General features: G+C 37.2%; 1 protein-coding gene across 2 annotated transcripts in view; it reads left to right on the top strand.

The window, feature by feature from the left end:
* The first annotated feature begins 611 nt into the window (after positions 1-611).
* Positions 612-13,440, top strand: part of cdh7a (cadherin 7a) — a 61,678-nt gene continuing 48,849 nt past the window's right edge. Inside the window, exons 1-2 of one of the 2 annotated variants that reach the window (XM_051874619.1) lie at positions 612-1,104; positions 7,724-8,179. In XM_051874619.1, the coding sequence (XP_051730579.1) occupies positions 7,937-8,179 (243 nt within the window). In that variant the 5' untranslated portion in view covers positions 612-1,104; positions 7,724-7,936. Of the gene's footprint in view, positions 1,105-7,212; positions 7,618-7,723; positions 8,180-13,440 lie in introns of those variants that run through there. The other variant, XM_051874631.1, reaches the window with a different exon arrangement.

Here is a 13,440-nt window from a genome sequence, read left to right as displayed (position 1 = left end):
ATAGTTATAGCATGAAATAAGACTTAAATGAACATAAGAAGGTATGTTGAAAGATACAGTGCAACTTAACAAAATGCACCATACCTCCTCATTTAATGACTCAAGCAGTGTTTCACCCACAGAAAGATGTCAATAAAAAACTTGTGAACAATGTCACATTACCTTACGTTATTTACCATATGATATTTACCTCAGAAAAGCCATTCAATCACCATAACTCGTTATTTAGCACTATATTACATAGTGAATATATTTTACTTAAATTGTTCTTCAGTATTTAATGTATGTTTAAATAAGCTGGAGTAGAAACACATAGCCTAGGCTAATTATGTAATTAAAAAGTTATTGTTATAACATTATTATAAAAACTACTTTATGTGCAATTTAATTGTTTGTAAATCAGTTGTAACTTGTAATGTAGCACACCCACAGACGGGTTCCCTAACATTAGTTGAGATATATGATTCTTAACTAGCTTGAAAATGAATAATTGTAAGTGCTTGAACCCACATTTCTGGGAAAACAGAATCATACTGACGAGGATTTAATTCAGTCCCTCTCTGCACACTTTGGCCCCTCTGTGCCCCCCCTAGAATCCTACAGTCGCCACGGCACCTTGGATACGCTGACTGACATCGGCACCTCCCCTCAGTGCAACGTTTCCCCGGTGAGCGATGCTCCTGTAGCGCACTAACAGAGACTTGTCCAGTTTGTCAGCCACTTTCACTAGAGACAATAAGTTGAGCGTTACCACTGTTTTCCCAGAGTTTGTGGGTCTGTGACTCCCGAGGCATGCTTCACGGATGGCCGACAGTGTTGTGGTCCCTTTGTGAGTCTTTCCACAGTGCTCTCCCCTGGCTGAGGTTCGCTGCAGCTGTGGCTTCTCAATAGGGCTTATTGTAGACGCGCGGAGTGTGAGCGAGCAGCGCAGTGATTGAGCGGAACGGAGGGAAAGACGCCTGTAGTGCAGGGATGCTCCTGAATATGTTTCCTTCACTCATTCGGGGAGAGCGCGTCTAGAGAGGCTGCGACGTGACGGAATCCTTCTGCGTATTCACAAGAACATTGACAATTTATACGCACGCGAAGGACCAAGAGGAAAAGGTGAGTCTGATTTTTGCAGTGTTTACTGAGGTGCAATATTGTGCAGACTGAGTGTATTTGCGGTGCCCGTGAACACACGGCTAAAAAAACATTATAGCTATCTAAAAGTTGAGAAAGGGCAGTACTATTGTGGCATTGTTTGTTGTTATTTTTATGTATTTATTTGTTTTTCAGAAAATGATCGTTTTATTTAACGGACTGCAAAGAAAATATTGCACATGCTAAGGGACAGAAAAAGAATAAAATAAAAATGAACAAAGCCTTTTTTTTTATTCAATACAATATTAAATATATTCACACACTATGCAGTTTCAAATATTGTAGAACAGTGTGGTCAGCATCAAGATTTTAAGAGCCGCATCTCAAAGTTTCTCTCACTGCCTGTGATGTTTTAATATTCAGCACTTTTCCCTCAGGAGCATCTGTGATGTTCAAAAGTTAAGGTCTGGCAGTCAGCATATTAATCGACTCGCTACAAAGTACAATTTCTCAGTCCTAAGAGCAATAGTTGGTACCTTGCCAGAGAGTCGCATTTGTGATGCAAATACTGTCGTCTGTAGTGTGACTGTGAGAGATTTAGTTTTTATGGGAAAATAACCCAATGCTAGTTATGGAGGTTGTTGTTTTTAATTTTCTGTGTAGTATTATACCAAAACAAAAGCAGATATCACAGGTACAGAGGTGCAGATTTTCCTTATCGATATCAAATACCTCCCTGTCAGGATGCCACTGCAATGCCAGCAACAGCACGGAGGCTCGTAGTGGAAACTTCGCTTGTAATGTGAAGCGGGCGGCCGCTAGGTGGCGCGTTGAGTGAACTGTAAGGCCAACTTGATTTAGCTCAATTCCAAAAATTAATTGTGGATTTGGGTGTTGTTCAGTATGAAGTAATTTTCAGTATTATTTGCAGAATATGTTTAGTTGCTCTTGTGCTGTTACTTAATTGTTACTATAGCATATTTCCTGACTTAACATCTGGTTGTAGCCTATTTGCACTATAGTGCCCAAGCATAAATGGGGCTGTCGTCAGAGAGAAATGACCAAGAATGTTGCTCTGTAATCTGGGGGTCCCATTAAGATTTTATATGCCATAGCCCTTGGCTATCTTGTTGTTTTTTGGCCCCATGAAAGATTATGAAAAAGGGAACCACTGTTGTGAAATGGTAGTTTTAGGGGCTTTGGCTTGTTTGTGATATGGGACTGATGTAGTTTTGCTAAGTCATGCTGTAGGCTACACTGAGCAAAATTAATAGCTAATAAATTTCACAATTAATTACAAATAAAGTGTAGTCCAATAATACTTTTTTTTTTTTACAATACCCTATATATATATATATATATATATACGGTCAAACCAAAATTTATTAATACAGTTTATTCACTATAGTTTAAAAAAATGGTAATAAAATATGACAAGATCTCAGAGTTAAACTGTGTCAGAAAAAAATAATCTTAATTATGTCAGATAACACTTAAGCAAAACATGGTCAGGTCAAAGTGTCTGAACAATTTTTGGTTCCAAATTTATATAAATTTTACTTGTAGTCCACTGTATGAAGAATTTTTGGGTATAATATGTCACAGTTTACTTTATTTTGCTATCCTCACTTACATAAATGAACTATAGTGTCCTGCACCCACTAGTAAAAATATATCAAAAATGTCTGGATAATTTTTGGTTTCACTGTATATATATATATATATATATATATATATATACAGTGTAGATTGGAAAAGAAGTATGCCTGTGTTGGAATTTCATAATCTGCATTTTTTTTTTTTTTCAGGGACACCTCATTGGGCTGGTCCACCCATAAAAATTTTGTCCCAGGGCTTTTAAATTTAAGTGACAGCGTTTTGCATTAACAGGATGCACTGATTGTAGTTTTACGAAAATATTATATGAACAGGCTTTTTTGGTGAAGCATGTAATGAAACGGTGCAAGAAAATAGTCTTTTAATATATTATAAATGTATTCTTTATTAGAATTTTTCATCTCGCAGTCTCATAAGCAGCCATATCCAGCCCAGATCCTTGCGTAATCTTGTCGTAGTCACCCTCAAGAGTGTGCACAGCGAAGGGCAGCCATAATAAGAAGGCCATATGCTACCAGTCCGCAATGTGCTGTGTTTGATGTCCAGATGCCAGGAGTCTTGCTTTGCTCTGTGTTCGAGCATACTGTCCCTGGTGCATGCCACAATCGCTCTTGCACCACAGGGGGGCTTTGACTAGATAGTGTGTTGAGATGGGTTTTTGGAGCTGAGTCTCTGGCTGTGGCTGTGGGCGCTCTCTCACAGGGCGGTCTGCGCTGAAGCCTAAGCTCCTCTCGTCAGATGGCATGGGGGGCTAATGAGACTTCATCATCCTGTCCCAGACCATTTGGGCGATCTGTGCTGAACACAAAGTCCGGGGCCTCAGCCAAGCCCGACAGCGAGCAGATTCGGGCGGGGAAAAATGTTAGTGGGAGGCTGGAAGGAGAAGAGGTACAAATATAGTACACTCATGGTGTGGCATATAGTCGCCTTATAATGTACAGTAGTTCATTGTAGGTTTTTAAACATAATCCATTATTTGATCCATTTAAAATAATTAAAGAAAAATAAAATAAAACCAAAAAGGGTTTGTGATGGATCCTAATGCAAAACGCACAAGGCACATTTATTTATATAGTGCGTTATACAATACAGATTGTTTCAAAGAAGCTTCACCTTAATAAACTAGAAAATAACATTGTTAATGTTGTAAAATTCATCAACAATTGAAACAATTTCAGCTGTAAGGCAGCTATACAAGAGATAATAGAGTGCAAGAGTTGGGTTCCAGAAGTAAAAGCGCTATTCATTTTCTTCATAGGGGAATGATAACGATAACTTATAAAACTTTAACGACAGACCTGTTGTGAGCTCAGAGGTTGTTATTTGATGGTATATGCTTTTGTTGAAGTTTTATGTTTCTATTATTTGAACTTTCAGTTCATTCAGTTCAATAATGATCAATGTTGCAAGTTCAATTCAGATATAAGGTGCTCCGCAGAAGGAATTATACAGCTAAAATAAGTTTAATGTGGATTCAGTTCAGTTCAATAATGGTGTCGATGTTGCATTGGTATTACCAAGATTGTGACATGTTGCCCTCACATTAATTTCCGAAAAATCAGATTCTATTTCTTTGCATACACTGTAAATGCGAATAAGTTGGCAGAACTCAAAAAAATTGAGGCAATCAGTTGAGAAAAGTTAAGAAAGTTAACTTCATAAGTTAAGAAACTCAGTTTAAGTAAGTGGCAGATTTTTATTTTGTACATTTTAATTGAGTACACTATATTCATACATACATTAACTTAACATTTTCATGTAACCTCAACGTAAACATTTTTGTTAGTGTAAACTTAGCTAGCCAATTCAGAAAATGCTAACATGTTAACAATAGCATGGTATAGCACTTGCTGAATGAGTACAGCAATAAATAGCATTTAACATACTTACTCAAACCTCTAAAAGTCTAAATTAAAAGAAATAAGTTTACAATGAAACAGTTCAGTTTAAAATATATCAGTTCTGTGAAAGAGAAAGAAAGTGCTAAATACTCATAAAAGTTCATTTGACTGAACTAATTTGTTAAATTTAAGTTTGTTCTACTCAAACCAATTAATTATTTTGAGCGTTAGGGTTTACAGTATATTATGTTGTAATTTTCTTTTTTTCATTATAGTTTCAGTTCTAGTCTGGGTCCTAAGCAATCTGGGCACATTTGAGAAATTTCCTGTCATACAAACTTGTCCTAAGATATTGCATCAGATGCACAGCATTAAAAAAATCCCAGGGTTTGTTTCCTGTGTCCTTGTTTGCTGTGTTTTAATGCAAGCTTGATAAATGATCCATATCACCTTCCAGCTCTCTATTAGCCTGCGCTACGCTACAAGCATTCCAGACTGAAAGCTTTTTTTATTTTGCAGTGGCATCATGTAGAACTTCAGTGAAACTACTGGAGGTTGGAGATAATTGGGACGTGTAGAGGATTATTTTGCCATAACTGTGTTTTCTTGATACCCATCGTCAACCATTTTTGAAAACTTTTTGTTGAATCTACTCAGTCAAACGCGTAGAGATCTAATCAGCCGCTAAGCACTTGTAATTCCCCTATAAAGTGAAGCTTACGATAGAGATTACAGGCTTTAGATGAGACTTTTCCCCACTGAAGGGTCCTGGCACTGTGGTCTTCTGAAGCAAAGTGCAAGACGCTCTGTTCTCCTCCAGCAGCGCTGGTGCTTTTGAGCTTGGAGGGAATACAAGGAGGGAATGGATTCCCTGAGGTATTCTTTGTGATTTACTCTTCTGTTCACCTTCAGAGCTCGAGCTTCAATTATGCTATTATTTTGCACAGTTACAGTATCTGTCAAAGCTTTAATGTCACAGATGTGTTTAACACCCTTTATTTAAACCCTATATTACCATCAACACTTTTTAACGACGCTAATGCTTTAACACTTTGTGATATAGTGATATTGTTTGAAGCCCATCTGAACCTGCAAGAAATATAATGAGTCTTATGCACATTATGCTGCGATAATTACGTGGTTTTGAATTGCCACGCACTCTAAACCCAAAATGGAAGTTGTTCTATCTGTAAAGTGTAGGTCAGATCTCATCTTTTCTCGGACAACGAGGGATTTCCGTGGAGATTTTGACATCCTCTTCAACATCAAAATAAGCTGTTGGGGCGTGAATCCTGCTGCTGTTGGTTTGAACTGCTGGAAGGACAGATTTCTCTAGAGAACGTATATGTGCTCTACCCAAATCCCTTTTGAACCGTTTTTTCCAGACTTGTAAGTGTTTGACTTTAAAAGGATGTTAGAAACACCTAAAAGGCTCTCTCGGACCGAGAAGCTCCAGGGACCCCTTAGGAGAAATTTGTGCCTGGAATTTTGTCACTTCAACTTAGAGCGCACACTTTTAAATTGTAGTTCTCCTTTGCAATTTGGAGCATGAGGGTTTTTATACAATATAAAAATTCAGTGTCACTTATATAACACACTTTTACGGTGCAGTGCAGCTTTGTAGTTCTTGGTAGCAGCTCTTAAGCTGGAGGTTGTAGGTTCAAACCCCAGATGGGGCCATTCATGAGCCACTGCCATTGTGCTCTTGAGCAAAGCGCTTAACCAACCCCAGGGTGAGTTTCACACAGTACAAAAGTTCCATAAGTCACAGTGGATTAGAATGTGACTGGTAAATGAAGAATAATATAATAATGTAACATACCTGTGATATATGATGATGATAAACTGTGGGTCAATGGCATGATGCTCATTATTTTTTGTCAGGAACTATTAATTTATTTAAAAACATTAAAATGCAATTCATATGCAATTCCTGTTTCATCACTTCTATGAATTCTACGAATTTCAATGATTTTTTTAAGTAAAAAATTGTACAACTATATCTTATATATATATATATATATATATATATATATATACAGTAGTCAACATTTGAAGTGGATCAAAACCTTTCACCAAAGTTGTCCTAAAACCTTCTTCTTAGGACAATTTAGTTCTTAGGACAACTTTGATGAATTTTTTGATCCACTTCAAATGTTGATTACTATATATATATACATACACACACACACACACACACAACACACACACACATATATATAAAGCGTCATTAAAATAATTAAATTCTTGAAAAGAAAACATTAAACTTTAAACTTCTAGTTTGGCATACATAATCTTTTTTTAGCATTTCTTTAAAAATGAGCAAAAATGCTTCTCTGCTTATTAATATTTATTAGTAAGATAATTTGACCTTTTTATGACAAGGCAATGTTAGTTAAGATTGTAAAATGTCATGTGGTGTTAATAATTCATTGTTTTTGTTAAAAAAAAAAAAAACCCTTTTGCCATAAAATATATTTTAAAACCTTTTTTAAAAATGACTTATTTTAGGAAAATATTATTACATTTTTTGCTTGATTGACCGCATGACATTATTAATATTAATTGAGCATTAAAATTAAAATGTTTAATTTATTAATTCAGTATTAAATTAAAACTTTTTTCTTGAAAATGGTTAAAAAAGCCATATAAAATGGTTTCAAAACTATATGAAACCATTCTGAATATAGAGTACATGTGTTTTCAACTTGTTTGACATTGACCCATTTGCTGTCTTGCATAAGACAAGTATGCTAATGGAGCAACTCACTCCTTTGTTAGGACTTGAGATGGTACATATTTGCTTGATTTCTCCAAACCTTTGCATTGGAGCTCTATCCCTCTCCCTCTGTCTGTTTCCCCCTCCCTCCCCGGTTCCCTTCAGCCCTAAAGATTAATGTGCTCCACTTTCAGCAGTGCTGTCAAATACTCATCCAGAGGAAAGAGCTGAATGTCCGTTTTGCTCACCTGTAGTGGTCTGCCTGCACCTGCATCACAGACGGCAAGCTCTGAAATGCCAAAAGTCATGTTGTCTTAATCTGGGGTTCAAATGTGAAGTGGTATTGTAAAAATGATGGTAAATCAAGTCTGTATTTGTGCTGACAGACTCTCAATTTCTTTGACTCTTTTCTCTCACTCTGATTTTCTTCAACCTCTCCCCCTGATGTCTGTTCTCACCACAGGTTTGAGAGCTTCAACTACAATCATCGTTCATTCCTGTGGTCTCTCCCATCAATCACCGGTCAGACGGTCTCTATCCCCCTACCCGTGCCAGTGCTGAGGGTGGCGCACAGTTTCCCAGGAGCAACATCTTAGCCTCAAGATCTCTGGTGCCCGTTCAATACGGAGGAGTGTACTTTTTTGTTTCCTTTTTTTACGTTCATCCTTTCATCCAAATGATGCAGATAGGCTCTGCAGTGTGGACTGGACTGACTTTAATGACTATGCTGCTGTTGGCCCAGTGGGATGTGGGCTGCTGGGGTATGACTCTGAACTCTGTCCCGCTCCGCCCGGCTTCCCTGAAGCCCATCAGCGCTAGTCTGGGTGCATCCCTTCAAAGACACAAGCGCAACTGGGTGTGGAACCAATTCTTCGTCCTGGAGGAATACACAGGAGATGACCCTCTCTATGTTGGCAAGGTAAAGCAAAATCTGGCTCTGATATTATATTATTATGTACTGATTCAAGTGCACTAAGATCATTCCTTATGACAACTAGGGCTGAGCACTATTGTTTAATTATTATTTGTCATTCTTTGTTGTATTCATTAAGTGAAATGCATACATTTAGCAAATATCATCAGAAAAGCCAAAACGTTTTAAAAATATTGAGAAGGCTAAAGGATTATTCAAAAGTTTGGGGTCATAAGATGTTTTTGAAAGAAGTCTATGCTCACCAGTGCTGTGTTTATTGGATCGAAAATACAGTAAAAACAGTAATATTGTGGAATATTATTTTCTATTTTAATATATATTAAAATGTAATTTGTTCTTAAGATGGCAAAGCTGAATTTTCAGTAGTCATTACTCCAGTCTTCAGTTTCACATGATCCTACCAAAATCATTCTGATATGCTGATTTGGTACTCAAGAAACATTTATTATGTTTGATGTTGTTGAAAACAGTTATATTTAATATTTTTGTGGAAACCGTGATGCATTTAGAAACAAAGAAACAGCATTTATTTGAAATAGAAATCTTTTGTAACATTATAAATGTTTTTACTGTAACTTTTGATCAGTTGAATGTATCCTTGGTAAAAGCTGCTGTCCGTAACTTTTTTTGGTTAATAATTATCCAAAAATCAATTTTTGAGCAAGTACATAACCAGCCAGTGTTCAAAACTATCTCCTTACCTTAGCCCGATTCACAACGGTAAGCTTTTAATAATGTTTTATAATAAAATCGGTACCTGTGTGTTTCTGCGGGAAATTCGAGCATGTAGCCGTTCGTCTTTGCGTCATTACATCACGTCTGTAAACAGAAAGGAGTCCCAACTAGCAGGCTATATATGAGGAAGCTACAGTTGGTCAGAACAAAAGTTGCAGACATGTTACTTACTTGTTCAGGTAACATTTTCCTTTAAAAATTCTTATTTTGGTCATACTTCCAAGACGCAGAATCTGTGATTCTGAAGTACAGTATCCACACCGATGTGGTGACTGACAGCAAACATTAGATTCATCCACGCTGAGGAGCCGTGCCGATGCACAACCCACGTAAAGATGATGATTCCGCAAATAACTGCAACTGCAGGTTTCAAACAGAGATGGCGACAAAGAGGCAAAACTTACGGACTGCAGCTTTAATAAAAGTATTAACATAAAAAACATCTTATGGACCCCAAACTTTTGAATGGTAGTGTACATCCCTTTGACTACTTTGGTCAGATACAGTGTGGTCACTTTTCGGTCAGTGTGTGACTATGTTCACCTCTGAATGTAGTTGAAGTGGCACAATTTTGATTTTCACTCTTATTTAGCATTGATCTGTTTCAAACAAATCATCTAAAATGGATGTTAATACCAGGTTTAAAAGGGATCTCATCCAGTGGCTCCCGTTAACTGAGCTGACATGTTTATTTAGATAATGTGCTTGGGGTGCCCAGAAGCCAGTAGAGCTGTCCAGTCACAGACTTATTTCTCTGGAGTGTCTGGCAAAGTCTTGTGCCTCAGCCGCACATGATCGCTATTTCTGCTAAACATGTGATGCTAATTAAACATGACTAGCTAGCTATTGTGCATAGACTTGGCATACACAGGCCTCTTAAGACAGACTCTTGCTTAAAATGAACACAAGTAGAAGAGTTTTGTGAGTAAGTTTCATTTTTAAAGGAGTGCTACGAAACTCTAACAGAACTCAAATATTACTATTTAGTTAAAAAAAAGCATTTACTGAAACTGGAACAGTAGAAAAGCTGCAAAAGCGGCTTGTTGAATGCATCAAAACATCAGAGAGAGTGAGAAAAAATGCAATTAAAAACAGAAATATGATGTGCTTGAAAGTTTAAAGACTTTTATTGTCACGCTTGCTGAACTGATGTTTTGAAATAGCAGAATTATATTTGCCAATTAGAAAGCATTTCTCATTATTGCCTAGTGAAATGGATAACTTCACATACACATGTCTCATGCTTCTATCATGATGAGGTTTAATAGTAAGTTGTGAAGATGTGTCAGTCAAGCTCCTTAATGAATAACAGATGCTCTGCCTGCATATTTCCTATATGTGAACATTTAAACCAGTAATATAACATTATTCTCAGGCTCTTTTAAAAGCTTTGCTAATATTCATTTTCAGAGAAGACTGGGGTTGATTTATGCTGTCCCATCAAAGCCCAGGCTTGAGCTTTTAAAGCGTTTTTAGTCAGTTTCCCTCATATTAATGACAGTCTGTAGATGAACGTGTAGCTTATGAATATCTGATGCATTGTTTGATCAAAACTCTTTGGCATGTGGATGGTCATGTTTTTAATGAATATCACATGTAGTGTTTGATCAAACCTCTTTGATACAATGTGGATTTCATAGTCACACTCTAATCTGCAGTAAATGAGCCACACAAAGAGAAAAAAGCATCACAAAAGGAAGCGTATTTTCTTTTATGCATTGGCTCCAGTCCGCTAGCAATGTGTTTGCTTTATGCGCACAGGCTTGTAAGTAGTTAGCTCCATGCTAAACGCAAAGACAGCCAAACACTTTCCCGTTTTAAAGATAATGAGTCACATACTCCAACGTGCCACCTGCTCTACTATCCTTGGCTTTTACAATACATTATCTCTCAGCCACTACATCACACACCTCTCTACCGTCACACACTCAAAACCCTGACAGCCAGGTTGAACCTTATTAGATTTTGGCTCATTTCCAATTCACTCTAGCCGGAGGGATCCGGGCAAAAGAGAAGTGACTGAACACAAATGTTTCCCCCGTACTGAATGATGATCAGCGGAGTAATGCACAGTACTCTATCTGGCCTATCTCTCTATCTCCCCATAGGAAAGAGAAGTCACATGTGAAATCTAATGAAGCTCTCAGATGTTTCTCCTGGACCATGAAGAGATTATGCTTTGGTTTTCTGCTTCTCAAATTGTTCTCATTAGAAAAAGGCCCTAATTTTATACCTCTATACTCTTGCTATTTGGCCAGGATGCTGGGGGGGTTACACTCCTACTCTTTTTCAAAGGACATCTTGGGATTTTTAATGACCACAGAGAGTCAGGACCTCAGTTTAACGTCTCATCCGAAGGACGGTGCTTTTTCACAGTGTAGTGTCCTCATCACTATACTGGGGCGTTATGACCCACACAGACCACAGGATGAGCACCTCTGCTGGCCTCACTAACACTTCTTCTTCCAGCAGCAACCTAGTTTTCCCAGAAGGTCTCCCATCCATGTACTGACCAGTCTCTACCCTGCTTTGTTTCAGTGGGCAACCAGTCTTGGGCTACAGGGTGATAGCTGCTGGCTATATTTTTCTCCTGGTTCCTCTTTAAAATTTCTCCATCTTTCACGTCTCAAGTGCTGAATGTATTCTGTATGGTCATTGGCTGGCTTCTTGTTCTCATTTCTTGGCTTTTATGTAGACATCAATCCTTTGATCACTAGTGAGCATGAAAGATGGTCTTATTCATCGAGATAAGGGTGGCATAATATAGACATAAAAGACAGGGTCCTCAAAAACAACTAACCATTAGATCTTATGGACTGTTTTCATATTTCCTTTATTTTCATGCCTTTATGTCCCTGCTTATGGTATCAACAGCAAAATAAGAAAGATATGAGCATTGGTTGACTGAGATATCTTTTTTTATGGCTGATACTGATATCTGCTGGGCAGGGAGGCTGAAATGCTGATATATTTTGTTAATATATTATTAATTGTAATTAAATTATGAGAAAAAAATGCTGAATGAGCCCCTATTTTACATAATTTAATTTTACACTATATTTAAATTTAACTTCAAATTGAAAAAAAAAAAAGAATTGAAAGAAAATAATACTTTTATTCAGGACGCATTAAATTGATCAAAAATGACAGTGAAGACATTTATAATATTACAAAAGATTTTTATTTAAAATAAATACTTTTCTTTTGAACTTTGTCCTCTATTCATCAGACATCCTAGAAGAAATGTATCACAAAAATATTAAGCAGCACAACAACATTGTGTTTCAACATTGATAATAATAAAAAATGTTTTATGATTGGATAGCTGTTGTATTCTTGAGGTTTTTGGTAGCTGACGTCAAGTTTGAGGCAAATAGAAGAGCAGGACATGAAGTTTCGGCTTTTATTGATTTTCAATACACTTTCAATACAAAAATATATCCTGACAACTTTACATAAAAGGTAGACATGCACACTGTTGCAAGGTAGGCATAAGTTCTGGCTTTTGACCTTTTGACCCTGATTAACAGAGCAGAGACTAAACCCTGTCAGCAGAGTTTTGGCATGATGATTCTCATAACTTCTAACAACCTGATTTTTATGTTCATTCAGAAAGTTGACAGATATGTTGTGCTCATATAAAGAGACAAACACATTTCCCAGGCAGAGATTTGATGTTGAGACTCCAGGCAGATTGAAGAAGGACTTTGATGCTTCTAAAAGAGAAGAACCTTTTGAAGCAATTTTCACATCACCTATCTCCATCATACATTATCTTTCCATTTATATCTTTGTTTTTTGGCTTCAAACTCTCTTTGCAAGAAACATAAAAAAACTTTAATTTCCGTCTCTAATCAACACTTGTAATAACATTTTCTTCTCTTGGTTTTATGCTTTATCGATTGTCTCTCACTCACGATTCATGCTGGAAAACAATTTTTCTGTTACTTTGAACAATGAGCAGAGAAGCGTACAGAGCGGCTTATTCGTAACCAAACAAGGAGCCTGACATACAGCAGTCCAATCTGCTCAGCCGTTATTATCTGTGAAATTATACCAGAATGAATTTAATGAAAATGTCTTTGCCATCTTGATATCGTACCATCAGCGACTGGGATTATTGCCCATGGTGACCTCTTTGCAGCCTGATGAATATGGATATGATAGGTCCAGCTTGAATAAAATGCTCAAACGAGAGGGATGTCAAAGAGAGCCCGATGAATAATGCATATCCGTGTCTCCGGGGTGAGTTCAGTAATATCAACAATTATTAGAAATGACCCCGGTGTCTCCACTGAAAGTACACATTCATTACAGTACTTCCAGGCGAGTTCACTTCGGAATAAGCATAAACAAGTGTCCGATGTTGTTAATAGTTCCGTCGCACTAAGTTTCCTGGACTTTTATCCCGCAACGTAATTAAAATTCTTGCCTCTGGTTTGGAATCACGCTGATTTGATGACTCTCGGCTGCTTGTTGCCCTCTCATTCTCATTTTTGAGCTTCATAAGA

The sequence above is a fragment of the Ctenopharyngodon idella genome, chromosome 2 (assembly GCF_019924925.1).
Source record: "Ctenopharyngodon idella isolate HZGC_01 chromosome 2, HZGC01, whole genome shotgun sequence".
NCBI lineage: Eukaryota > Metazoa > Chordata > Actinopteri > Cypriniformes > Xenocyprididae > Ctenopharyngodon > Ctenopharyngodon idella.
This window is presented reverse-complemented; position numbering and strand designations above follow the sequence as displayed.